This window comes from Lampetra fluviatilis, chromosome 1 (genome assembly GCF_964198595.1).
Source record: "Lampetra fluviatilis chromosome 1, kcLamFluv1.1, whole genome shotgun sequence".
NCBI classification, from domain to species: Eukaryota; Metazoa; Chordata; class Hyperoartia; order Petromyzontiformes; family Petromyzontidae; genus Lampetra; species Lampetra fluviatilis.
In genome coordinates, this window is record NC_136275.1 from 30850332 (window position 1) to 30875737 (window position 25406).

A 25406-nucleotide genomic window follows, 5' to 3' on the forward strand; every position below is an offset into this window, starting at 1 on the left:
ACGTTTATGAGGGTTAGGCACAATGCAGCACATCAGCTCGCAAACAGCAAATTTTGCCGAAATGTAACCACGTGAGCTTTTGAACAAAAACGTCCTGAAGTGGCCCTTTATATGCAGCTGCAATTAAACGAGATGGAGCGAGTTACAGCCACGGCCTGTATGTTCAGGACGAGCCGAAATGTACAGCTCCTTTATTCTATTCGGCGACATAGCTAATTATAATTGGCAATTATATATGATTAGGGCTCAAGAAATGCATCAATTAGAGACATTTTTCTGCTGCTGCGCGTGTAAATCATATTGCAGACTTTTACTCATTCTCCATTCCTTGCTGCCATACATCAATGGAAATCTAGCAAATCCTACTTCAGATTTGGTCCGGAGCGCTTGTATTTTTGGAGCGCCATGCCGCACTGTGGGCACTGGGAAGCTGCAGGCTGGAGGCTGAGTTTACACAGCCCGCCCAGGAGAGACCATTCTGTACTTAAAACAAAAATGAGAAGCTCGTGGCGTTTGCGTTGCTCATCGAGTGCTGTGCTTCGAGTGATGAATAATGAAAGGCAGTCCTTGCACGAGGTAGGCCAGGGGCTCATTGATCATTGAGCTGGCAAAGTTGAGATCTTGCATTTGAATTCAAGTTCAGCCACCCGCCCGCCCACCCCACCCCCGTGGGTTCTCAAACGCATTGAATTGATCGTCTCAGCTTGGTCACAACGATTGCATGAATCCAATCCCATTCAAAACATATTTACTTAGTTGACTAAGAATTGTATGCTAAAATGGCATCGCTGAGACTCAAACATTCGCCCTGACACGTGATGCACTCTCATAGCATAGATAGGCGATGCTGATTTCAAGTGACCCCAGACGCAGTTTGTGTGACCTCATCTTCCATGACAGTCCTCAGACGCCAGGGCGGCTCAGCTGCATAGTTCGAGATGCATATTATTTAAATTTCACTACACCGTGCCAATACCACAACTGGAACACACAATCTTTAGGGAAAAAAACTAAAGAAAAACAAAAGGCCGTTTGTTTATTTTTTTACATACAACCGGATATCACATTTAATAAATAATGCGAGGCATGCTGTGGGGGTATTGATTAGCATATGTCTAACATTATTACCACTGGGACTCCTGGCATTGCTTGAAAATGCCGAAGGCCAAGAGACCGAGTTTGAATCTATTTAATGAAAAAAAAAAACCCCATTGTGCTACAATGCAATACTGTGGTGATTCACGAGGCCAGATATAACGGTACAATGGTGATTAATGACAAAAGATAAACAAACCACTTGTAAACTACAAAATCATATTGTATACATATTGCAAATGTGCACACAGTCTCTCGGCGCAAGGGTTTATATTGGAATACTATACAAATACGGTATTCCCCGAATTTCACGACGCTCTGCAAAGTACGAAGCACCAAATACTTGTGTCAGGTAACAAGCAAGTAATATAAACCTGGCCACAAGACATCGCTCCCCCGTATCGTCTTAACAGACTATTGGGGCAAGTGCTGTTAGCAAGCACCTTTGAAGGCCGCCATAGCACACAAGAGGTTGTGTGGCCAGCAATACGCCCGGTCACCTTTGTGTCCCTAGTGCTGATGTTTATGCACCACGCCAGGTACTCATTTGAGGTTGAGTCAACCTAGCGGAGGTCCAGGACCTTTTCAGGCGTTGGCTTTCAGCATGAATCGAACTCGTTCTCCGGGTTCTTCATAGCGCGGCGCGCTATCCAGGGCACTCCCGCTCCCCACAAGACAAGACCAGTACACACAGCGACCAGATTCTAGATTTCAAGCTTTCGTGACTGCAAGGAATCATATTCTTAGGTTTTTTCGGTAAAGTCACGTAGTGACTTTACCGGACACCCTAACAATAATTGACAATAATTGAGGACTTAGTCCAACATGGATTGAATTCTGATGCACCTGCGCTGGTTAGGCATTGCCTCACCAACACCTATTTTACCTGGAATGGCACCTTCTACAAACAGAATGAGGGTACCCCTATGGGCTCCCCTTTGTCACCAGTTATAGCCAACATGTTCATGGAAAAGTTTGAATCAGACGCCATCCAGACATCTACCCTGCGTCCTTCCCTGTGGAAGAGGTATGTGGATGACACTTTCGTCATCTGGCCACATGGCCTCCCAGCATTGAACCACTTCTTGGACCACATCAATTCTAGACACCCATCCATCAGATTCACCATGGAAGTGGAGAAAGACGGTAAACTACCATTCTTGGATATTCTGTTTGAGAGGAGGCCTGACGGATCCTTGGGACATTTTGTCTACAGGAAAGCCACCCACACAGATTCCTACTTGAAACCGGATACCCACCACCACCCATCCCAAAAGAATTCTCTCATCAAAACGCTATACCACAGAGCCCATGGCATTTCTGACAAACACCACCTGACCGGTGAATTAAGACATGTACATCGGGCCCTCAGGATGAACGGATACTCTGACCGTACTATCCGCCAAGCTGTCTCTCCCACCACACAGAAACAGCCACTTGAAACTCCGACCAAAACCATCACGTTACCATACATAGCAGGCGTGACCAAAAAGATCTCCAAAATTCTAAACAAACATAAGATCCAAGTCCGATTCAGTACAGTGCATAAAATCCGTGATCTGATTCCATCTGTGAAGGATGTCGTTCCTGACTTACAGTATCCTGGAGTCTACAAATTGAGTTGCATTTGTGGTGATTGCTACATTGGAGAAACGAAACGTCATGTTTCTGATCGTGTCCGCGAGCACAAGTCAGATCTGAAACACGGCAGAACTGATTCTTCTGCCGTTGCCGATCATTGCTACAACTTGGTGGGCTCTCATGAAATTGTCTTTTCCGAGACCAAGGTTCTCTGCAAACCTCCCGGCTACCATTAAAGGTTTGTACACGAAGCCATACAAATATACAAACACAGACATAATTTCAACCGTGATGATGGGTACAAACTTAGTAATCATTGGAAAGATGTTATCAACCACGCAAAAAAGACTTAATTACACTTTTTGGACCATCTTATCTGACAGGCACTATTTTACTTTACTTTACCGAGTGTTAACATCCCCAGTTATTTTTTTTTGGCAGTGCTCTCTTCATTGTTCAGCCAGCATTGGTATAAACATGGGCATTTTCGTTATTTTGTCTATCATGTGTATCAGACCTCCCCTCCCCCCTCTCTGTCCATTGTGTTGGCGTGTGCAGCGGCAACCGCGTCCACGCCGTCGTCCATTGTTTTGGCCCCGCTCCCCCCCCCTCCCCCTCCCGATGCGTTGTACTTAGCACTCCGTGCTGTCTTTGAGCCCCGCCCCCCTCCCTCCCGATACGTTCCATTCATTGGCTACCACATTATGATGAGCTCCCCCCCCTCCCCTCCCCCCTTCAACTTGCTTATAAGGGATTACTTCTTGAATCATTGCCTCACTTGTTGCAGCTAATTCGGCTGTGACGGTCCCTCCTGATGACGGAGACTTGTGTTGCCTCCGAAACGTCTTGATTTATTTTATTTTATTTTCATTAATTTTGATGTTTTACCTACGTGACTTTACCGAAAAAACCCAAGAATATAGCGACCAGATTGTGATATGCACCCCCACTTTTTTCATTAAAATACAGTGGGGGAGGGGGGTGCATGCTATAATCTGGAGAATACGGTATGTATTACATGTGTATACGTGTGCTTGAGTGCACACTTGAAGACTAACTGAAGTCATTCAAGCAAACACATTCAATCGGGCACTGAAAAAAGCTTGGGTGTCGAGGTCAGGATTATGGCTTTGGTAGGCTGGCTGCCCGCTCAGTATGCAGCATTCCAGTTTGACTGACAGGGATTTATTATTCTTTAAAATGGTCTATAGATAACCAGAAAGAGGCCACGCCATCGTCCTCATTGCGCATCTCCTTATATGCATTTCAGCGGCAAATGGTTTTGACTGCGCTTACTGCCAAAAGTTCAGCGTCCCACCGTCTCCAAATCCCGGCACGAAGACCGATAATAATCACGCGTCCAGTGCGGTGTTTATCCACAAGGCTTTGTGGTTTCAGATTCAAATCCCACGCGATTGGGACACCGGCGGCTGCGCTGTCACTCACGGGAGGCGCACAGACCATCAGGGCACGAGGCTCAGTTTACATTACAGTGAGCGTGCAAGGAGTAATATCGCGTGGATATCCGTCGCCTTATTCACATCAGATATGTCACGAAATGCAGAAATCGTGGAACGTTCAGCCCCTGATTCTAAATGTCTTCAACTTTTCATCCGTGAGAAAATAAGAATGTAGCAATGTACGTAGAAAAATATACCTAATTTACATGTAATAATAGTAATAGTTGGGTCCCTTTTGTCAATCAAATGCTGGATGAAGGCCTTCCTACATCATGTCAATCATGGGTTTTGCTTGACGACACTTCGCCATGCTGGTCAGTGCGGGTTGGTGAAGGGGGGCCCAGAATTGGTTCAGATGTCACTCACCACTGATGTTCGTGATGGCCAGGAATTGAACTGAGGGCACCATACGCAGATTGACGCTGGTTATGTACGATGCAGCTGTCCACATTGTTACGTAAACGTTACTTGTATTTTAAACCACTGAAAATAAAGTGTGCAGGCGCGTTCATAGTTTCATCAACTTATTTGCAATTTGGAATTGAAATGTGTCCTAATGGCCTAGCGGAAACACACAACCCCCCCAAGAAACAAATGAACACATATATCAATAGTGTCCTGTGCATCTCCAACCCTGCCTGGATAAAGCAATGTTTTTACATTTGAAATGTTTTAGGAGAATACATAAATTATCCATAAATATGCACCAAGGACCCATATTCATATCCCCCGCTCTCCTTCCTAACATGCAAACGGTATGAAATACACAAGTGCAACGTTATTTAAAAGTGGGATAACACGGGCCAAGGCATTGCTGGCAAAAAAAAAAGAAAGGCAAATCCCAAGCTTAGTCGCTCGCCAATAATCCTCTGCCGGGACAATGCAAAGTATTCACCTCGGGGAGGACACGGAGCTGGACACACATGTTTTAAACATGACAGGACAGGCGCCTTGCTCCGAATTCCACACGCGTCTCGCGCTGAGTCGGCCTGTCCGTCCGTGCAGACGCCGAGCGCACGTCACGCTTCCGTCAAACTCGAGAGGCGAGGGGTTGCGAGGGGGCAAACAACCTTCGTGGAGCCGAGCGCGAGGCCATCGTTACTCAACATGATCGAGGGTGCGACTGGCCCGGCTGACAGACGCACCGCATGCACAGGCGCGTGGGCAAGGCGGTGAAGAAGCCGGAGACCAGACAGGCAAGGCGGGTGTGAAGACGGACAATCAGATAGGCATGTCACCCACTCACTGTCATAACTTTTTTTGCTCGTTATTTTGCTGTATTTATTTTTGCAACAACAGAAAAGCACAGAACCAGGACACCTAATGTGCACATCACCGACACACAGACAAGCGTAGCAATAATAGTCCAGAGTTAAACAGTGCAACGGCAAGGAAGGGGGATTTGTTTGCTGTATTTTGAAATGGGATGCAATATGGCAGATAATGTTGTCTTCATGCCTTGCCTTCACAATACTGCCGCAATGAGTTGGAATTTGCCAATGTGCTCAAATTCCTTTCAAATGTGCATTTTCTTTGCTTGTGATGCATTCTTGTTGCCTTCTATTGTTTTCTCCTCGTTATACAATGTTGATGTTGATACGCCGTTCAGAGCTTGACCCTGCACAGTTGTTTATGCATTATTTTGTTCACGTGGTTGTTTTTGGCTCTAACCATGGTTTCAGTGGTGTAACCAGGTCACTGACTAAAATTAACATTGCCCAATGGGTTTTACCTGTGCCAAAATGAAACCCATACAAACGTCGCACAACATGTTTGTATATGCACCTGAAGAGTTTAATTTGATGAGAAAGGTATTTTAAAAAATCCAATTTACCCAGATTTAAATGTTCTGACAAAGAATGTTAAACGGCAGAGCCTAATGGGTCGGTATGGAATGAAAAACATCCTTAAAAGGGCACGTAAGTAACTTTGATCAAAAGTTGACAGAGTAAAGAGAGAAAAGAGTAAACTGTGCATTCGACTCTCACTCTTTGTGCTCAGAATAACTACGTACATTCTCACTTCACTAAAATAACTACGTACATTTTCACTTCACTAAAATGACAGCTTCATATTTTCACGTCGTCTTTCAAAGAGGATATGGCATTACATGATTTCTCATTCCAGGCCAAATCAACATGTTGTGTGACACCCCAACGACTCTAGGAGCTATGCAGACTTTCTTTGAGATGTTGTGGCTTCTGCATTTTTTTTTATCAAACCAATGCTTGATGAGAGCCTCTTCGAACTGTGAGGGTTGTGATAGTTATTCGTCCATACTTCACCGTGCTGGTCAGCGTGGGTTGTGAAGGCAGAGGCCATAACGAATGGAGTATAATAAAGTATAATAATGTGTGTTGCTGCAATGTCATTTTCTGGCAACGTAGCCCTGCACATCGTCCGTTTGGCGCACTGAGCATTGAGGTGAGAACAAGTCTACGCTTAAGACAGCCTCTCGTGTCATCCTTAAAATATTTCATGATAATTTGATCGGCTTTCGAGTCCATGGAGAGAGCACGTGCCCGAGGTAAACCACCGAGGAGGCGAAGCGACGGCATCTGCCCATAACTCAGGAGGAGCATCGCAGGGCTGCGAGGGTTGGCGACATTCCTCCAGCAGTGAATAGATCGCGGCTGCTGCTGCTGCCGCCACCGCCGATACACAACGACGATAGACAACCCACCCTAGGGTATGAATTCGCAACCTTTAGATTATGAGCGCCTGGCCGCCAGCCATCAGGCTGGATATATACCGGGCATTTAATAATTCTGACCAAACCCTGAAGCACAATGTGACCTACTGGCAAGTCCGCAGAATTCGTAGCGGCGAAATTAATTCACCCTCACACGAAGCCGTCGTGTGGCTTTCAAATTGGACACGGATCGTGAAGTCGCCAGTAGCCTTGCCACAAGCAAGATGGAACACCCTTCCCAGGTGATTTGATGCATTTTCAAGACTCGATGTGGTTGTGATTCGATTCGTTGGTCCATTTTACCCTCCCTCACCCAGTGTAGCGAATTACAGTCTCTTGTGCCCAGTGTGGTTTATGTGAACCAATCGGATACAACTTATTTACTGCCCTCTGTGTCGCCGATGCTATGTCGGTCATAGGGGGTTGACTTGCTGGCCAGTGCGGTTTGGTGAAGGGGGCCACCTCGAACCGATTCACATAGCGCTCTCTCCTCACTGTAGCTGTGGTCGGGAATCAAACTCTGGTGGACGGGGTCATCGTGCGGTGCGCTAACCACTGTGTCACACCTGCACCTATCGACTGTATGATTGATTCTTACTCATACAGTTCAATGCACGTGTTGTGAGTTTAAGGACATCGATTTTAATTATTGAATCGATTCATAATCACGCGACCCATCTACGCATATATACCTCGGTGCCATCCCTGGCCATGCAGTCAGTGGAAGCTGGCATAAAATCCTGACCCCTGGCTACTTTAAGTTGACTCAGACGAGTTTGCGTTGTGACAACATGAGCACTGGGAAGACAAAGGTTGGCAGGCATGGTGCCGACTTCACTGCCATCTTGTGGCCTATGCTGACATTAATAGATGCTCAACAACAGCACTGTTTCCCAATAGTCTAACTAAACAAGAATACATTTCTCTCTGTTTGTGTATGCATGTATTTATTTATTTCCAGCATCAATTTCCAGCATATGAAGATGCAAAGGTGCGTTCTTGCTCGCGCCGCTGATGGCACGAGATTGTTGTCCTTCCCCCTCACCACCGATGAGTGCCCGGTGCGAAAGAAGTTTAACATATACAGAAGGGCCTCCACTGGGGGGTATTTTGGCCTCATCATCCACGCTCGCCAAACATCTTCGAAGAGGTGGGAGCAAACCCCACACGTTACCCCGAGCGCGCTCGCCCTGCCGATCGACGTGCTCACGGCGCACCCGTTTACACCGCTGGGTTGACACAGGCGAGAGGGTGGAAGGAACTTGCCCCGTGGCTTCAACCGTCGCCGCCGGGAGATGGAAAAGGGGCGACATCTGGATTGTAAAGCCAGCGGTTGCTGACCGTTTTTTTAAGTACGGGTTGACGCAATGCCCCTCGGACTAAACCAAAACAAAATACGAAAGTCACGTGAGTTTCTAATCACAGGTTGAACGCCGTAAATATTTAGGAAATGTGCGTGTATTCTATCCGCACACATAAAACACTGGCAGGAATGTTTGTTGCATTTCTTTTTTCACTACTTGCGTGGAAATAAAACAAAACTGTTCGGGTGGGGAATGTTTTTCAACATTTTATCTGGCAAGCATCTTGAAAGCCTACTCGCAAAAAAGCCTCTCTCTAAATGAGTGTGTCATTCTCAGGTTAAGATATTCCAATTTGAGTTTTCCTTCACATTCAGTGGTACAATGCTGTCGCGTACAAATCAACATAACCAACGTAAATTACATGGCATGAGTCTTGCAAACGCTCAACAGAAACGATAACCCAGTATAGTTTTTTCTGCAGCAATCGTCATAGTCATCGTCATCGGAATATGACTGCTGAGATGGAATTATCACCATCATCAAATCATCAACCAACGACAACAAGAATAACACAACCTTAAATGAAATTCCTGAGCGTAAACATGAGGTGCTATCATATTTTGAGAAGGTCTCAACCTGTTTTTATCACAGCATCGTGCGCTTTGCCAAAAATGCCGTTGGAATTCCACTCGCACCGTGGCATCAAAGGGCCACATTGTTTGAGACCAAGCCACTCACCTCCGATCCCGCTCCCCTTCAAGTCCCCTGGCACGAAACCAGGCATTGTGGGGGCAGCTCCAGGAGATGGCTGTGCGTTGGCGCCAAGCGTGAATGAAATAAAAGGGGAGCAGCGAGAGAGTAATTGGTGAGCCAGGGAAAAAGGATACGGACAGAAAACAAGGGGTTCAGTCCTACCTACATGCCTTTCCATAATGCCCATATCAATAGTGTTCCAATTTGCGTTTTATGTTCGATATCAGTTTACAGAATTTATAGCCTTTGATCTTTTTTTCTTCTTTAAACCAAACAAAATTCCTAATTTGTACTGCTAAGCCAGCGCTTAAGATCTTTTTTTTAATTTACCGGTTGATTTCCACCGCAACTACCCAGAAGGGGCCCGGCAAAGCGCACGTTACACGGCGGCACGTGAAGCCCGATCTGCCGGCGCTGTGTTCTTTCAGACGCGGCTCGTTTAAAATAAAATAAAAAACGGCGACAACGCGTGCCGCAGAGTTTGAACGCCGAATTCTCGCCTTCTTGGTTACATAAAGGTTTGTGTTATGCGGATTTCTGCCATAGTTGATAGTGTTCGAGGGAAACGGCATGCCAGCCTTCAAGAAGGGCTTTATTGTTATCAATGAAGAATCCACTTTTGGCTACCTTGGAAGAGTTTCAGAAAATTAGGGGCAATTTAGGTTTCTTTGCTATATATAAGGCTGGAGACATGATGTTCTAATAATTTCATTGACAAGCAAAGTCTGGGATGGTTGTTGTCCCTTCAATAACGGGCGAATTTAGCATTCACCTTTCCCAATGTGTTATCTAAAAAGACAAACTGTATATGTGTACACACATAAAACTAAGAACGACATGAATACTAATATACTTACGTTGTTACATTTGGAATTCTATTCAACGTTTTCTTAGAATTGTTGTTGTATTCTCCCCTGGAAATATAATGTAACCTAAAATGTCCAAGGAATGTATAAATAAAGTTACTATGAGGCCATTGTGAAATGTATTGGTCTGACTTTTTATTCCTGCATTTAATCACAGTGTGACTTCAGCTTTTGGCTTTTTTTCTAGTCAGATACAACTCGTCTCTTACATTCACATCACATCGAATGTGAATTTTTTTTTAATAAGGCAATCAAACAATTGCCATCACTCATGTTGCAACATTCATCCTTAATAGAGGTTCACCAAATGGATCAACAAGCCTCCACCGAGTTTACTCTTGCACACATAGAAGAGGTATTGGTTGCTGGGCGGCTCAGAGGTCAGAGCACTGGGTTCGAATCCAAGTGCAGCGAGTTGGTCACCAATGACTGGTCACCAATGACTGCACACAAAAAGTCCCATGACGTTAAATTAGTGTTTGCTATTCATTTGGATACATTCCAACACTTGAGAATGATATGATCAGGCATGCGACAAACTTCACTCTCATATGCAGAGCAGGTAGAAAGTGCCACCGTTTACCATGTGGACAAGGAGTCACTTTACTGTACCTCACAGGTAGCTCTGTGGTATCCGCTTCTATGAGCCATTCCTTGTCACGAAGGATTGCACCACTCTGCGAGAGATCCAATGGATGCCCTGTCTCATCACGTGACACTTATATCTCAATGGATGCAATCTCTCATCACGTGACACTTATATTGCAATGGATGCTCTGTTTCATTGGTTTTACGCACGTGTTTCCAGGCAATAACTCATTTGTCAAAATTGCAATCTGTTACTTTAAGCATTTCATACATATTCATAGTTTTGCCGGTAGTGCACACACATGGCGTTGCAATCAGTTGTGAATGATACCTAACAAATCATCTTTGCACCACACATCGCAGCTGAAGGGAGCTGTGCCACCTACAGGGATAAGAAACATGATTTTCTGGTTTTAATTTGTTTCATAGACATGGGCATAACGATGGAAGCATAGAAGTACTGCGCAACAATTGATAGTATTGTATTGCCCCCTGCTGCCCGCTGTGAAAACCTGGCATGTGTGGTGGTCACCAATGCAAACGATATCCAGTCTCTGACCTGCTCAGCTTTTGACGTATGCCCTATGAGGGCGTATTTTGGGTGATTTTGTCACAATGCCATAGCAGGGCATACAGGGTGCTTCAAAGGATTGTTGACACTTATATGGGACTATCGTTTTTAATGGAAAAACAACGGATAATACACTGTAACATGATAACAAATGTAAATGTTAATAGCTTCAAAAAGCCAAAGAGCCTCCACATGTTCGCCATCATTGTCAACACGTTGCCTGGAATCTTCTCCAGGTGGTCTCCAGAGCTCGGAGGCAGCACATTTCTCGTGGCATTGTTGCAAATTCTCAGCAGTGTTAACATTGTTTTTTTAAACACCCTGTCTATTCTCAGCCGCGCTGTGTGGCTCCCCGGTTGTCTTACGGGTCGCGTCGCGTGTTGTTTAAGAGCGATGCCGAAAGTTGAGTTCCACATGGACATCGGGCCGAGCCACACGTCGGAAAGCTACTTTTGGTCACAGGCTCCGACTTAATGTGACACGTACATTATTTCACTCAGCCATGACCCACAGTGCGGGAACAGTGGTTGTGATCCACTGCAGTATGAATCGACCACGATGGCTTTTCCATATGTCCAGTCAAGAGACCTCTAAAATTTACGTTGGTGAAATGTGAACGAATTGTAACAAAGGGGAAGAGAAACGTGACCATGAATGGCATCTCTGCCCTCCCGGTCCCGAAAATGTGCGTTTTTATTTGCGCTTAAATGTATTCTGTTAATGCATGTTTTATTTGCAGCTGTTTGTCTTCCAACACACATGACGTCTCATATCTTGGAAGATTGTGAAATATTAAAGTCGTTAACATAGAGGGTTGATAGATGAGTGTTTAGAGACAATTATGATACGTGATATATTTTTTACGATAGTTTTGGCAGCCCATAAATGTCTCCAAAACGTTAGCTTACATATCTCAGTGATGGAGAAAGATTGAAATTGCTGTACATCACCTGTCATTGTGAATGAAGGGACTATTGGGAAGAGAATTCTGGAATAGAACATCACATTTCTGTCCAAAACTCTCTAACGTCTTTCTCCGTCTTCCCCACTTCTAAAACGAAATTGAACCACGACAAACACAAACACATTCTCGCCAAGAAATACCACACGGACATTTGTATTTATCGAGCTAGAATATTGAAACTACGTTTTGACATTCATTAACATGCGGCGCTTGGATATTAGAATGTAAACATTGAGAGGCTATCTTAAAACTATAAACAAGTCTGCAACGTAAATGAATTTCGGCAAAGGGAGCATTAAATAGTTTGCACAAAATCACTTTTTACGACAAAACAAGCTGTCCAGTGTCCACTGATGAATGGCTTGCGGACACTTCTGAGACGAGCCAATGAGTAACTCCCCTCCACATATTGTTCTGTTTGTGTGTTTTGGAGGCTTTACGAGCATCTACCCCCATCCACACGAGGCCCCTCTCGGTCAGACACGCTCTCGTCTCGTTACCAAACCGCCGCCTTCCCATCTCAGAGGGAGCTCGACACAAAAAGGCCGCTTGCTTTGGGGATAGGCGTAGATTTACAATTATTGCCGTTCCATTCTCACTAACTCAACCCCCCCCCTCACGCCAATAAACCACCCGAGTTCAAGTAGCTCTTCAGACACAACATGAAATAATAAAAACGGCCTTCATGCCCGACTCCCAACGCACTCTTTCCCACGGCGGCCGAAGGGAACATTGGACAATCTGCTCAGATATTTTTGGGAATCTGTGACCCCCCCTGGTGCTTTGGGTGGGTAGGGGGGGCAGACCAACTCCCATTCACCTCCCCTCCCTCCGGCTTCCCCCTTTGCCAATAAACTCGACAATGACAGTGCTCTTTATTACCTTTACACTTTTTACCAGACTCCAGCACAAGGCTGGACACAATGTCCACAAAGTTAGTCGAACAATTTCAGAGGCTGTTAAAAAAAAGAGTAGCAGCCATAATTAGAATAAAACAGGGCCTTTAGCCACTGTGGGTGATCCGGACATCCCCCGACACGACTGGAAACCACGAAGAGACCACCCGCAACATCTTAGCATTGTGCACGGATACAACAAAGTGGAGATCGTGCAGGGGAAATCGCCCTCTCCCGCTCGCTAGCTCGCACGTAGCTGAGTGAGTCTAAAGCGATTCTAATCCCGTGCCTCTGATTAGCGCCGTTGGCTATGTACGCTGCGCAATGAGTTCAACACACATACAGACTTACGATACAATATCACAGTATTTTATTTTAAGTCTGCGTGTTTTTTTATTATCTCTACCATTAACAAGGTGACATTCGTTTTCGATTCGTGCACATCATGATGGCAGCCGCGGTGTGGCTCAGGAGCTAAATGCCAATGTCTGCATCTACTAGCCACGACGAGAGGGCTTCAGCAGAGAGCTCGTGGAGTTTTGCTGTTCCTCTTCCTCCCTCCTCCGTTGAAGGAGCGCAGACTTCCGTGGCTTTTGCGATACGGTCACCAGATTGGGTGGCATCACCACGAGTCGCTCTAACTGTGGCTTGTCTTTATGCAACAGGGCGATATAGAAACCGATGACCGCACGTTAAAATACACAGTAGCGCACGCACAGCGTTCTCGGTGCCGAGTCAGTTGCCAGGTGTAGGACTCATCTTCACCTGCCGAACGCCCTTCACATCCAAAGATTGGCTTGTGCCCCCCCCCACTCCTCTGCAATAAATCTACTGGTTTCTCCCCGAACAGTTTCAGACAAGACATTCCATATGGTGCATGGCATGCTCTGCAGCCAACCATTTGTGATTTCCCAAGAGCCCTCCTCTTTCCAACAAAGTGGGCTTGAGTTTCTCCAGCGAAGTGAACGTCCATCCCCGACGCTTTGGGCCGGGTGCGGCGCTTCGTAAGAATGCCGGGCTTTGTGTCAGCGGTGCCGAAACGGCCGACTTGGCCGAAGGAAATCTCGCTAATTCCAATTGGTTCTGGAGCACGCGGAATTTTAGCGCTGCTGCTGCTGCCACCGATTGTCGTGCGAAAAGCCAATACAAAGACAGCCCGAATTATTACGAGAAGTACAAACACACAGAGATCCCCGAAGCAAGTGGTGCAGCTCGCCACACTTGCTCAGACAATAAGCCTTTTAGTAAATTAGTCTATGTTTGGTGCTGCTGCCAATACTGCATTTAAGACCGTTAATTAGCTTGTTCACATTGTTTCCATGTCAGACACTCATTATATTGAAGGCAAGGGGCTCTAAACGGAATACGATTGCCAATTATTCATCTGGGAAAACTTCACCGAGTTTCAAGACTCTTTGTCGGGAGAACCCTCTGCATTGGGGACGATCGGACAATGCCAATACTGTGGGATGAGACCGGAGCACCATGAGAACAGCCACACACACGAGAGGAAACACTCAAAGCTTCACAGAGGCAGACTCAATCCGCTAGCGGCCTCAATCCAGTGAGTGGACCACATCTCTCTGTGGACTGCACCCATTGCTGTACTGCAGTCTACAGGACTCTGACAGACCCCTCAGTCCATTTGCCAACGCCCTGGCAGTCAAAACCAGGATAAACCCATGTTTAGCTTTCGAGAACTGACGAGATTCGGTGTGTTGAGTGTGATTTGGTCATTTTGCAGGATACACACTTTCAATTAGGTGTTCTTTATTGAATGTCGCGAGAGGGCATTTATATTTGCTCACAATGAAGATCTGGCTGATGGTGGATAACTTTAGGAAAGGCACTGCTTTGAAACTCCTTTTTTGTCCAGAGATCAACAATCATGTTGTATAACTCGATGACACGGTTTTATCCACGTACCTCGACCTGGTATTCTCAACGTTCCTTCTGTCACAATCGTGTCCTGGTGTTGTCAGCCACTGTCCTGGTGTTGTCAGCCCTTCTCAGTCTGGCAGGTCCTCTACCATTCACCCACACTTCCACAACCAGTGTTGCTGATCATTATTGTTTTTTTTTTAAACTCATTAAGCATCAACATCAGCCATGATCGATCCACTGCTGAATGAAGGCCTCGCCAAGCTGTCACCATCCCTCGTGGTCTTGCAATGCAAATATCCACCCGGCACCCACACACATGAGCCCATCTCGCTCAGTGCTCCATCTCCACGATGGATGTCCTCTTGGGCGCGTTCTCTCCCCCAGGTGCCAACTCAGTTGCTAGTATTGCTCAGCAGCCAGAGTCTCTTCTAATATGGCCAATACGGTCAAAGTATGACGATTTTAATTACAAATTAATTAATTTACAGCCACTTGCCACCACCGCTGCGGGTGAATATCTCCCCAAGATGTGTCATTCGTGGAGGTTTTGTTTAACCATACTTCACAATCCGTGAGAGTGCGAGTCCGTGAAGAGACAGGCACAACACCGGTTTTGACACCACTCGCCACTGATGCTAGCTGGGGCTGGGAGTCTCACTCAAGTTATTGGGGTCCAACGCACAGTGCGTTAACCATTGCAGTAGCACTCCTCTCTACGCCCTATCTGCTGTCGGCCCATCAAGGAATGAACACGGTCTGTTTGCACCGCGCATTTACCAATGCCTAAAGAATCCATCACGTTTCCCGTGAACAAACTCCGCTGAGTTCACCACAAATGCTGTTCGTGAACTCTGGTGTGCGTTATTCAGAAACCAACCACTAAGAGGCGTCGTAGCCTCCTCAAAGTTATACATCAACGCATTCGTAGCATATTCCTACACGCTCTGCATCGAAGTACAATCCATTATGAATGATTGTCATTTAGCAGAGGTCGACCGATACAACTATCCACACACGCGCGCGCGCTTGGTAGTATGAACATTTGAAGAGGTGAGCCCGTGAGCTTCATCCCTGTAACCCTCTACACGATCTGCCGTGGTAATGACAATGCAAACCATACTCAGTCCACTACCACCACCTCCACCAAGGCTTTGATTGTCTCGAGCAGTGGTTCTTCTTAACCTGGGGTACAGTCACCCCAGGGGGTGCGAGATGCCCTTTCTGGGGGTGCCAGATTTGTTTTGGAAGGTAAATAATCGAAAGACAAATTAAGCACACGCACGTAAGTACAACTACTTCGTTTCGTCAAACTCTCCGTGTTTATTAATGTTACACCAAAGGGTGCAAGGCTGCAGTAAAGGTTAAGAACCACTGGCCTAGAATATTCCTGTTGTGCGCGAGTAAAGATCACTCAAGCTTTACATGTATTTGGCAATACGCTTTATCTTTAGCAGTGCACTTAACATTCAACCACGGAGTTCAAACTGCAGAATTGTAATTCCTTGATGATGACTGATACCTTAGCCTACATTCTACAATACCGGGCTATCACTCCAATGTGTTTATGATGTTAAATGACAAATGCTAACCAGAAGACCAGAACTTTGAGAGACATGCTGTAAAAGCGACTGTGTGTGTGAACAAAAGATACATTCCGTCAGAGAAAATCCAGTTAAATTCCACACGAAGTCATCAAGACAAAAATTCCGAGTGCGCTGTGAGGCCGTAATGAAAATACGGTGATTCTAGTGGGGTTATTTACAGCATCTTTGTGTCTCTCTGTACAAACTGTTAAGCGAGGAGATTCAATGCAATTCCAATGAACAAGAAGAAACAAATTTCGCAGTTAAAATTGGATGAAGGGGCTGGAGAAGTGGTGCCTTGGTGTTCGTGGCGCTGTGCTGTGAGCCAGGGCGACTCAAGATTTGATTCCTGGCCACTGATAACATCAGTGGCAAGTGGCATCTGCACGGGCCCCATCTCTCTCGCCATCCCTTCACCAGGCCACACCGAGCACTGCGGTGAAGTGAACGGTGAGACCCCCCCACGTGACCCACACACACGGGGAGACCTTCACGCAGCAAGTAGATTGGCAAAAGCGCTGAGAGTGATTACGCAGAGGTCGATTTACACAATTGAGAAGTTTGATCCGATGGTTTTTTTGTCCTTTTTTGCCGAGTCGCCCATGTAAATGTGACATTGTGAGTTGGCAGTAACTCTAAATCCTGTGCACACAAGGTGGGCAACAGGTGAACCGCTCCATCTTCCGAATTCAAACCGTTCGCGTTGTTCTAGAAAGCTAAAGGTCAGCATTCAGCCGGCAGTGTTTTTCAAGCCCTCGAGATGAAGTTGCACTGGCAATCGCATTGAGTTGCGATTTAGTTTTAGTGTCGATTCTTTAAAAAAATAAGTTCAAAGTGGCGTTTTTTTTTAATAGGCCGTGCAATTAAACGAGGGTCGAGAATGTCACACCATGGCGATCCACAGCGATTGTGTGTTTTATATTTCGTGTTTACATTCTCATGCTTTGCTTGCGACTTAAATCATGACCACCTTCGCCAGGTGAGACAGATGCAGAACAAACCGTTCCAAACTTTGTACCTCCTTAAAATAACCACCCCACGGATAGTCTTACAGTCCTACAAACCTCAGTACCAGCCAAAAAGCTCTAAGTGCGGAACAGTACATGTCCTTGTTATACATTATAAAACACATCCCCTTGTCATTTTATATACTGGATGAAGGCCTCCCAATACCTGTGTAGACCATGGAGGGGTTTTGACCATACTTCCCCACTCTTATCAGCGTGTGTTGGTGGAGGGAAGACGGGCCGGTTGAAATCACGAGCGACTGATTTTAGCCATAGCCAGGAGTCGAACTCAGACTGCCGGGTTCCTGTAGCGGTGACGAACACATATATCGAGTACTGCTCCACGGTACGTACAGGACTTGTTAAACGCTCCCATGATTGGTAGACCCCAACTACACTGCTAGCAGGTTCAATCCCCCATTTAAGTCCAGCTTCAAGAATGCCCCGTCGCTCTCCTTCTGAATGTGGCTGACTGGCTCTTCTCTCATCGTAGCACTTCTAACCAGCCTTATCTCAATACCTCTTCCACCTTTAAACCTTCACACACCATTCCCTTCCTAAATGTAAATAACCCCCCCTCACCCCACCCCGTCTTCAAACTATTCAGATGAACCTGGGCATTCCCTTGACATGGGACATCTCGTCTGTAAGGAATGTCTTGGGTGTGTATTTGGCACGTACAGCAGACACATAACGACACGTCCACAAACACTGGGTTGTTTTGTAAACGCGTCTCGATATTCGATCGCATTCGGACGCTCTCTGAATCAAAGTGTGTTGATTGTATAGCGGAACGCAACATTGGGGTGTAAGGCGCGCAGAGCATTGCGGAAGCTCGCGTACCACACCAACAACAATGGGCAAACCGCTGTTTGCATTCAGCTCATGAGCAGATCGCCGTACGCAAGACAAGAGTGGAATGGCTAAACATGGCTCCATGCCATTTGCCGTACCGTGGACAACAACCGGCCTGCACGGATTGCCTGAAGGAGACAAGTCCACGCGTGTGACACCTGTATGCTCGACACGCCCTTGGCTGTTTACCCACAGGGGCGAGGATAGGTTGAGAACACGCACGGCCATTCAACACATTCGTTTCAACTCAGTCCATCGTTGATCACGGCATCGTCACCAAACCTGACTTGATAATCATCATCATCATCACCATCGGCCACGCTGGGGGAGCGGCCAGAGAGAGATGAGCGGTGAGAGCGATGAGGAGTGTTCGCGCGGTTCGAGAGAGAATGAGAGCATCCACAAGAATGGTGGTAACTGGCCGGCGTCCGATGCCCTCCGGGCGCATCCACAAACGATGCTCTCCGGGCGCATCCTGTGGAAAGTCCTCGAGAGACACACACGCGCGCGCGCCCACGTGTAAAATGAACGAGGACTCACGCACGCACAACCCCCAAGGCGCGCGCACACACACGCGCCTCCACGCCGCAACGTGGTCGGGCATTTGATGGAGTCGGATAGGAGTTGTGAGCAGCCCATAGGTTAGGCGTGGTGGAGGGTTGGAGTTGGGATGTTGGAGAGGGTGGGAGGGGGGTCAATGTTTGGGGGGGGGGGGGAGATGAGGATCTGAGAGAAGGGTGAAGTACACAACTCTGGGTGGGAGTCACGCGTATTCACCGTTGGGGTGTGGGGAGGCCGCGTCTCGAGGCGTTAGAAGATTGTGTTGGTGCAGCGAACGCTCTGACCCTGCAGCGCTGCCGTGCGGGGCTTTCTGTACCACGCATCGATTCATTGTGACGGCAGTAATTGAGCGTGCACTTTATTTAAAACGACACATCTGTGTGGCAGAAACGTGAAACAAACCATTGTTTTTTGTTATGCATTGCCAATTTTGTTTTTACAAAATATTTTAAATAGTCCATCTATTTTCGTAGAACAACATCGAAGCACCGTTATATACCCACGTGTCAATAAACATAGTTAACTTTCGTTCAATAAATACATAAACAATTGACTAATTAAATACATAAATAATTATAATAATCATTAAAAAACATGACACCACGTGCAGGCTATTTTCACAGTGGCGCGATTATCGTCTTACTTGATACTTGGCGTATTGGCTGTGCTGCTTGTGAATAGGGATCATATTGTCCATTGCTGCCCGCATAGACCAATCCGGAAGGCCACATTTTGCTCTGCAGATTTAAATTCACTGACTTGTTAACATCAATGCGAGGCTATAGTTCAGGTACGTGGAGCCAGACAGACAAAAAAGCACACACACACACACTCTCTTCCAAGATGTTAACCAAATTGTGTCCTCGTTACTATCTGTGGATTGTCATCCACGTTTCTTTCTCCCACTTTGCATTTGTCGGTTCACGACCTCTGCCAAACATTTGTCCTCGGAATATGAAATTACGAACGGAATGAGCCCGCCCGGCGCGCCGTTCGCTCGCCGCGTCCTCATCTCCGGGCCGTGCCGCGAATCTGCGCCCTGCTAACATCATCACGGCTCAAGCGCGCAGTAAATTTGTCCCCCTTATTGACGAATAGCACCCTCACGTAACGGGGGAGGGGGGAAGGGCCGCGGCAATCCGAAGCAATGCTTGACAGCTCGTCGCGTTTACGTTGCGAATCACGAGGGTGGTTTGTAACGCGCCCTGTGGTCAATTTCGCGGAGGTTAACGCAACAAAAAGAAAGAGAACGCGTATCGTTTACAACGTCCTGGAAACCCTGACCGGCTGTCTCAATTTTGCGAACAAAGAAGCCTGCAAGTTAGCAATCAATAGCGTCCATTGGCAGACAATAACGCCGTGAAAAATAAAAAACGCAGGCGCGCCACTGGTTATGATGTTCTGCTTTTGTTGTTACGTAACCAATAAGGATGCACGCCGATCCGATCGAAGAGTTTTACGCATTTTCAGAATATGAAGATGCTGCGTCGTGCGCGAGGCGCATTTTCCCCACAGCGGTAACACCAACGACAGACAAGCACAGGTTACATCGTGAGCGAAGTTCAGCACCGGGGAGCGAAGCGAGAAGAGATCATCGCTATGATTTGCCTTGAGCGACACCCATGCATGCGTGCGTGAGCACATAACTTGAAGGCAACCAACTCCTCGTCTAAAATGCCGAGGATTCCACACTGCTCGAGGAACGCACGCAATGCTTTCGCGGGCCGCCTAAAGGTGTCTCTCTTGAGTAAGGAATTGAAGCGTTTTGTTGAGCGTTAAGGAACGCAGCACTCAAACTTTGGAAAGCGACGGATGATGTCGGTGATGATGAATCGACCGCAACAAAGCTCAAAACGACGTGTATTTCAACCGACCTTGCGTTTAATATTGCACACAGAGCGCAGCAGTTAGCGATGTTTAGCCTCGCCTCATGGTGATTCGCAAGCGGAGCACTCATGGTTAAGGGGGTGTTATTTTAGTTCCCAATTAATGGTCTAAGCCGGCTATATATGGTCGCGTTAATGCTGCGAGACGCGCGTTGCACACGAGACACGACACTTGCGTGAGTATAGCGGAGGTGACTTTATGGAAGAATATTTGCATATTTCACATTACCTTTACATTTCAAAAAAAATTAAACATCTAGGCAAATAAATCGATAAATAAATATAACATATTACATTTACATTATCTCTTATTAACGTCAGTTTCCTTCTTTTACTTAATATTATTATCATCGGTATTTTTTGCAAGGTAACAAAATATGATGTGACGAGCAAACAATACGGTATATATGTACATATATATACCACGTGGGAGATATGTGTCCATTGTTCGTTTCGTTTATACTGTATACTTAGAAAAAATAACGAAACGACATCACCAAGTGGACAAGGCTACACGCAATTATCTCGAATCGCATCCAGGCCAGATGCTTTACTCCGCCAAGCAGCAGAAGTTATGTTGTCTTTTAATACATCACATCAGTCTCTTTACTCATTAGCTTTGTCTTTTGCTCCAATTCATTGCCTTTCTTCGTATTCTTGCTCTCCTTTCGTCGTCGATCGTCGTAGTCATCATCATCATAATCTCCTTCTTCACCTTGTTTTTTTTTTTAAAGTTCCATCCCAACATCGATGACATCCTCCACCCTTGTGCGCGCGCACTCTCTCTCTCTCTCTGCCACGGGGAGATAACGATGCACACATCCACGCGGATCCTCTCCGGACACGAATGTCATAGCAACTGAGTACGCGCGGGTGCGCGCGCGCGCACGCGCGGGTGCGCGCGCGCGTGAGGTCCCGTAGAGGCGCCGCCGCCTCCGTAGTCTTCGGTCTCCCCCCCCCTTCACCATCAGCCCTCCAGAGCTCTCCGGGACGTCTCGGCTCCTCGGCAACCGCAGAGATATCCGCTCGGCCTCAACCCGCAGCGACGGCAAGTGCGAAATCACCCGTACAAAAAAACACGCGTCCCCGGATGTCCCCCCATCAGCACGAGCATTTGCACTCGGTGAGGACGGGATATTGTATAGGAATCCACGTGCAGAACCTTTGCCGGCCCCATCCCTGGCAGTGCCACCGCAGGAACGTCTTGTTGCTGAACTTGACCGGCTTGCACACCATGCCCTCGGGGACGGAGCACGAGCGGGCGCTGTAGCAGCTCCCTTCCTTGATGTAGCGGGGCCAGAAGCGGACGTTGAGCTCCTTCCAGGAGTACACCACGGGGCAGGCGGTGTGCGCCCACAGCCACTGCAGGAACTTGCGGCGCGCCCGCTTGCCCAGCTTCAGCTTCTGGCCGTACAGCGTCTCCGTGAGGTCGAGCCTCTTGATGTCGCTGGGTATGGGCCCCGTGGGCTTTGGCTTCCTGTCCGCGGCGGTCACGGCTGCGGTGGTGGTGGTTGTCGACTCGCCTCCCAGCTGCCTCTCAGACTCGGGCGTCGCGATGGACATGAAGTTGTGGTCGAAGTTGCTGCCCAGCTTCTTGAGGAGCGCCCTCTCGTCCAAGTCCTTGGCCTTGGGGTCGAGCTCGGGGTCCGGGTCTTCCACCAAATCTATAACAGGGAGGTTTTCACTCGGGACCGGCCGCAGATGAAAGTAATGCTGGCACAGTCCTTGGTGATTCCTCATGAAGAATAAAAAGAAGCAGGCCACAAACAAACACTGCGACTGCTCCATTTGTTCGGCATACGCGAGTCCACCAAATTGAATCGCGTTCACAAATAGCTCAGTCCCGTACGGAGCCCGCTGCTTTTAATAGAACGGGATGGGATGTCTCCGTGCGGTTGCAGCGGCGCCGCACACCAAACCCACGAGGCGGCGGAGGTCCCGCGTTCGTTATTGGAGCCGCCTTCTCTCTCTCTCACTCACTCGCAAGCAATCTCCCGCTCCGGCTAATATAAGCGGGCCAGATTCACGGCAGATGCATTTAAAACGCCATGGCAACGTGTGGCTCCGCGCAGCGACAACTTGTCTAGACGGCGTGGCTTTGAGTGGCGTGAGACGAGCGCGCAGCCCATTGAGCGGCGCCCCCGATGCGTATGCCACTCGCCGTGCGGCGCCCAGCACACTGCGCTCCACTGTTGCGCGTCGCGGGCAGGCGGGTCTCCTTCCCGTCACACACACGCACGCGCACGCACGCGCACACACACGCACACACGCACGCGCGCGCGCGCACAGCAGAGGCGCGCTCACACACACACACGTACAGATACACGCGCGCACACACACACATACAGATACACGCACACACACACACGTACACACACACACGTACAGACACACACACGTACAGATACACACACACGTACAGATAAACGCACACACACACACGTACAGACACACACACACTCACTCACTCCACGCAAGCGCGCTGTTTACGAGAAAGAAAAAAAAGTGCACGTCCAGGAATGCTCGTTGATTTTTTTTACTTCTTCCCTCCTCCTCCTGCTGCTGCTGCCTTATTCCAGAAGTCTAGAGGTTTTGTTCAAAGCAGGTCAAGCGCAACTCGCCTTTGCGCGCACGGCAGAATTATCTCACTCCAAGCGCAGTCGCTCCCGCGCCTTCTCCCAACAACTCATTTAAGTACTTACGCACTTTTTTGTATGCCCTCTCCTGTCCTTACTTTTTTTGTTGTTGAGGTGGGGGGTGGGGGATTGGGTGGTGCTGGTGGGGGGGGTCTTCGGAGAAGGGGAGGCGGAGTTTGTTTTGTACCGCGCCTATTTGTCAGAACGGAGCGGTGCGCGCAGATCGAGTTAGCGTGCAGATAGGCGGAGAGCGCGCAAAATGTTTCGCTCTTAAGGCGCTGGCCGCGGTCCACGCACGGAGCGCCCCTAGAGAGATCCCGTGATACCTGACACCCAGCTGCTACTTCTGTCGGCTCGCCTCCCAAATAGAGCACATACCATGCCCCAGCAGCATGCTGCGCCCGACCTCGGCTGAGGATCCTGCTCAACTCCCGTGTCCGCGCTCCCATTCTTCTTCCGTTCCCTCATGCGACACCCTCTCCTCCTCCTCTCTCTCTCTCCCTCCCTCCGGCCGTCCCCCCTCTCTCTCCTCTCCCTTTCTTCGCCTTCCTCTCCCTCTCTGCAGCCTTTCTGTCTGAGACTCACGCACTCCATCGGCAGGCGTTTGAGGACCCGCGCACTGCAGCCGGCGTTGATGCGTTTATGCCGGCGGCGCGCGCTTTGCGCATTAGGAACAGATCGGACTCGTGCCCAGAGACGCTGATGCGCCCGCTCGGCTCAGCGTGGGCGCCTGTCACCCCAAGATGCTGCGACGGGCGTCACTTCGGCGCCGAACGTACGCGCCTAATGTGTCCTGGCGGGGGAAAGTGACGCTGCAAAGTGCGCACGTGTTTGTCTGACGTGTGCAAAATATTCATATTCTTTGCGTCTTTCGGTAAAGTCGCGGTGATAGGTTCAAACTTTTGTTTTCAGAAAATAAACTAAAATAACCTACGACGTTTCGATCGCAACACAAGCGATCGTCATCAGGTGGAAAAATGTTTTTTTACCTATCTACGTAACTTTACCGAAAGACCCAAAGAATATTAATTCCTGCAGTCACGAAAGCTTTAAGTCAAGATTTGCGTGCAAAATAACCTTCCTAGAAAATACGCTCCGCACAGCTGTCTCGCCGTCATAAAACTATCGCTACATTGATTGATGCGAGGGCGAAACAAGATCAATGCCATGGCACTTTGTTCTATTAATCGAGTGTAGCTGCGCGCGCTGCAAGGTGTGTAGGTTAGAAACACAGAGTCGCCCTTTGTGTGCTTTAAATTACTCGCGCTGAACTCTCGCAGAGGTATTGACTCCTTAATGGTCCCATTGTTGTTCCGTGTCGAGGGGCCGCTGATTGATAAGCGAGGTGCGTAACAAAAGCGACCTCGCACGGCAGAAATCGGGCCCCGAGGTGTCGCCTTTGCCAACGCTAGGGGCAGGCGGCGATCAGCCGCCGCGAGTGGCGCGGATTTCCACGACTCCCGCGACAAATGAACCGGGCCCTTTTGGGTCCGCGGAGAGGGTGACCCCAGGCTAACCTAATGGGAGTCGAGGGGTGGCGGGGGCGCAGGAGGAGGCGGAGGGTTTCGCTGGGGTAGAGCAGGGAGAGAGAGAGAGAGTGTAGTTGTGCCGTTGACAGACAGACAGCTTCGGAGCTCCGCGCCCACAAGAGAAGGGAGGGAGCGGAGGAGGTGGGAGGTTGAGGTGGTAGGGGGGTGTCCGGGCAGACAAACGGGGATTAGATGAAGGGGGCTGGCGTCAGGCATGGGGCGGGCAGACAAATCGCGCCCTATATTTATCCCCGAGCGCGCTTTCTCGGGCGACAAACGAGCAAGTCAACAGGCTCGCGCGGAAGAAAAAAGAGGCCTCCTGTATGCGAGACCCCCCAATGATCGCAATTAAAATGCGGCACGGATCAACACGGCTACTGTTCGCTGCTGCGTTATCTGCTCGAGGCGAACGCGGTGCCGGAGGAACTTTAGTGGGGGAGGCAATTTATTTGCGCCCCCCCTCCCCCCTATCCCACGCCCCCCCCATCTCACTCACGGTGAGCTACACACGGCCATTTGATGAATGCACACCGATCATTGTTCCACACAACGCGCTGTTTGCCGGAATGTTGTGGACGCACGTTCCGCTTTGCGCGCACGAGAGAGAGATAACTCGCGTCCAATGCGCGCGCTCACTCCCGTTGGGCTCCACTCTGCCCGTGAGCCAAATTGACGGCGGCCTGGGCAAGGCGATG

The 25406-nt window shown here is 48.2% G+C and overlaps 1 protein-coding gene across 1 annotated transcript; it reads right to left on the reverse strand.

Annotated features, from left to right (window-relative positions):
- Positions 1-20867: 20867 nt before the first annotated feature.
- Positions 20868-22852, reverse strand: LOC144940760 (noggin-2-like). The gene has a single exon (XM_078867192.1). The coding sequence runs from the start codon at positions 22332-22334 to the stop codon at positions 21648-21650; it is 687 nt and encodes a 228-aa protein (XP_078723318.1). The 5' UTR covers positions 22335-22852; the 3' UTR covers positions 20868-21647.
- Between the last annotated feature and the right edge of the window lie 2554 nt (positions 22853-25406).

Excerpts from the sequence above, each read along its gene's own strand:
- LOC144940760 (XM_078867192.1), bottom strand. The coding sequence starts at position 22,334 with ATGGAGCAGTCGCAGTGTTTGTTTGTGGCCTGCTTCTTTTTATTCTTC.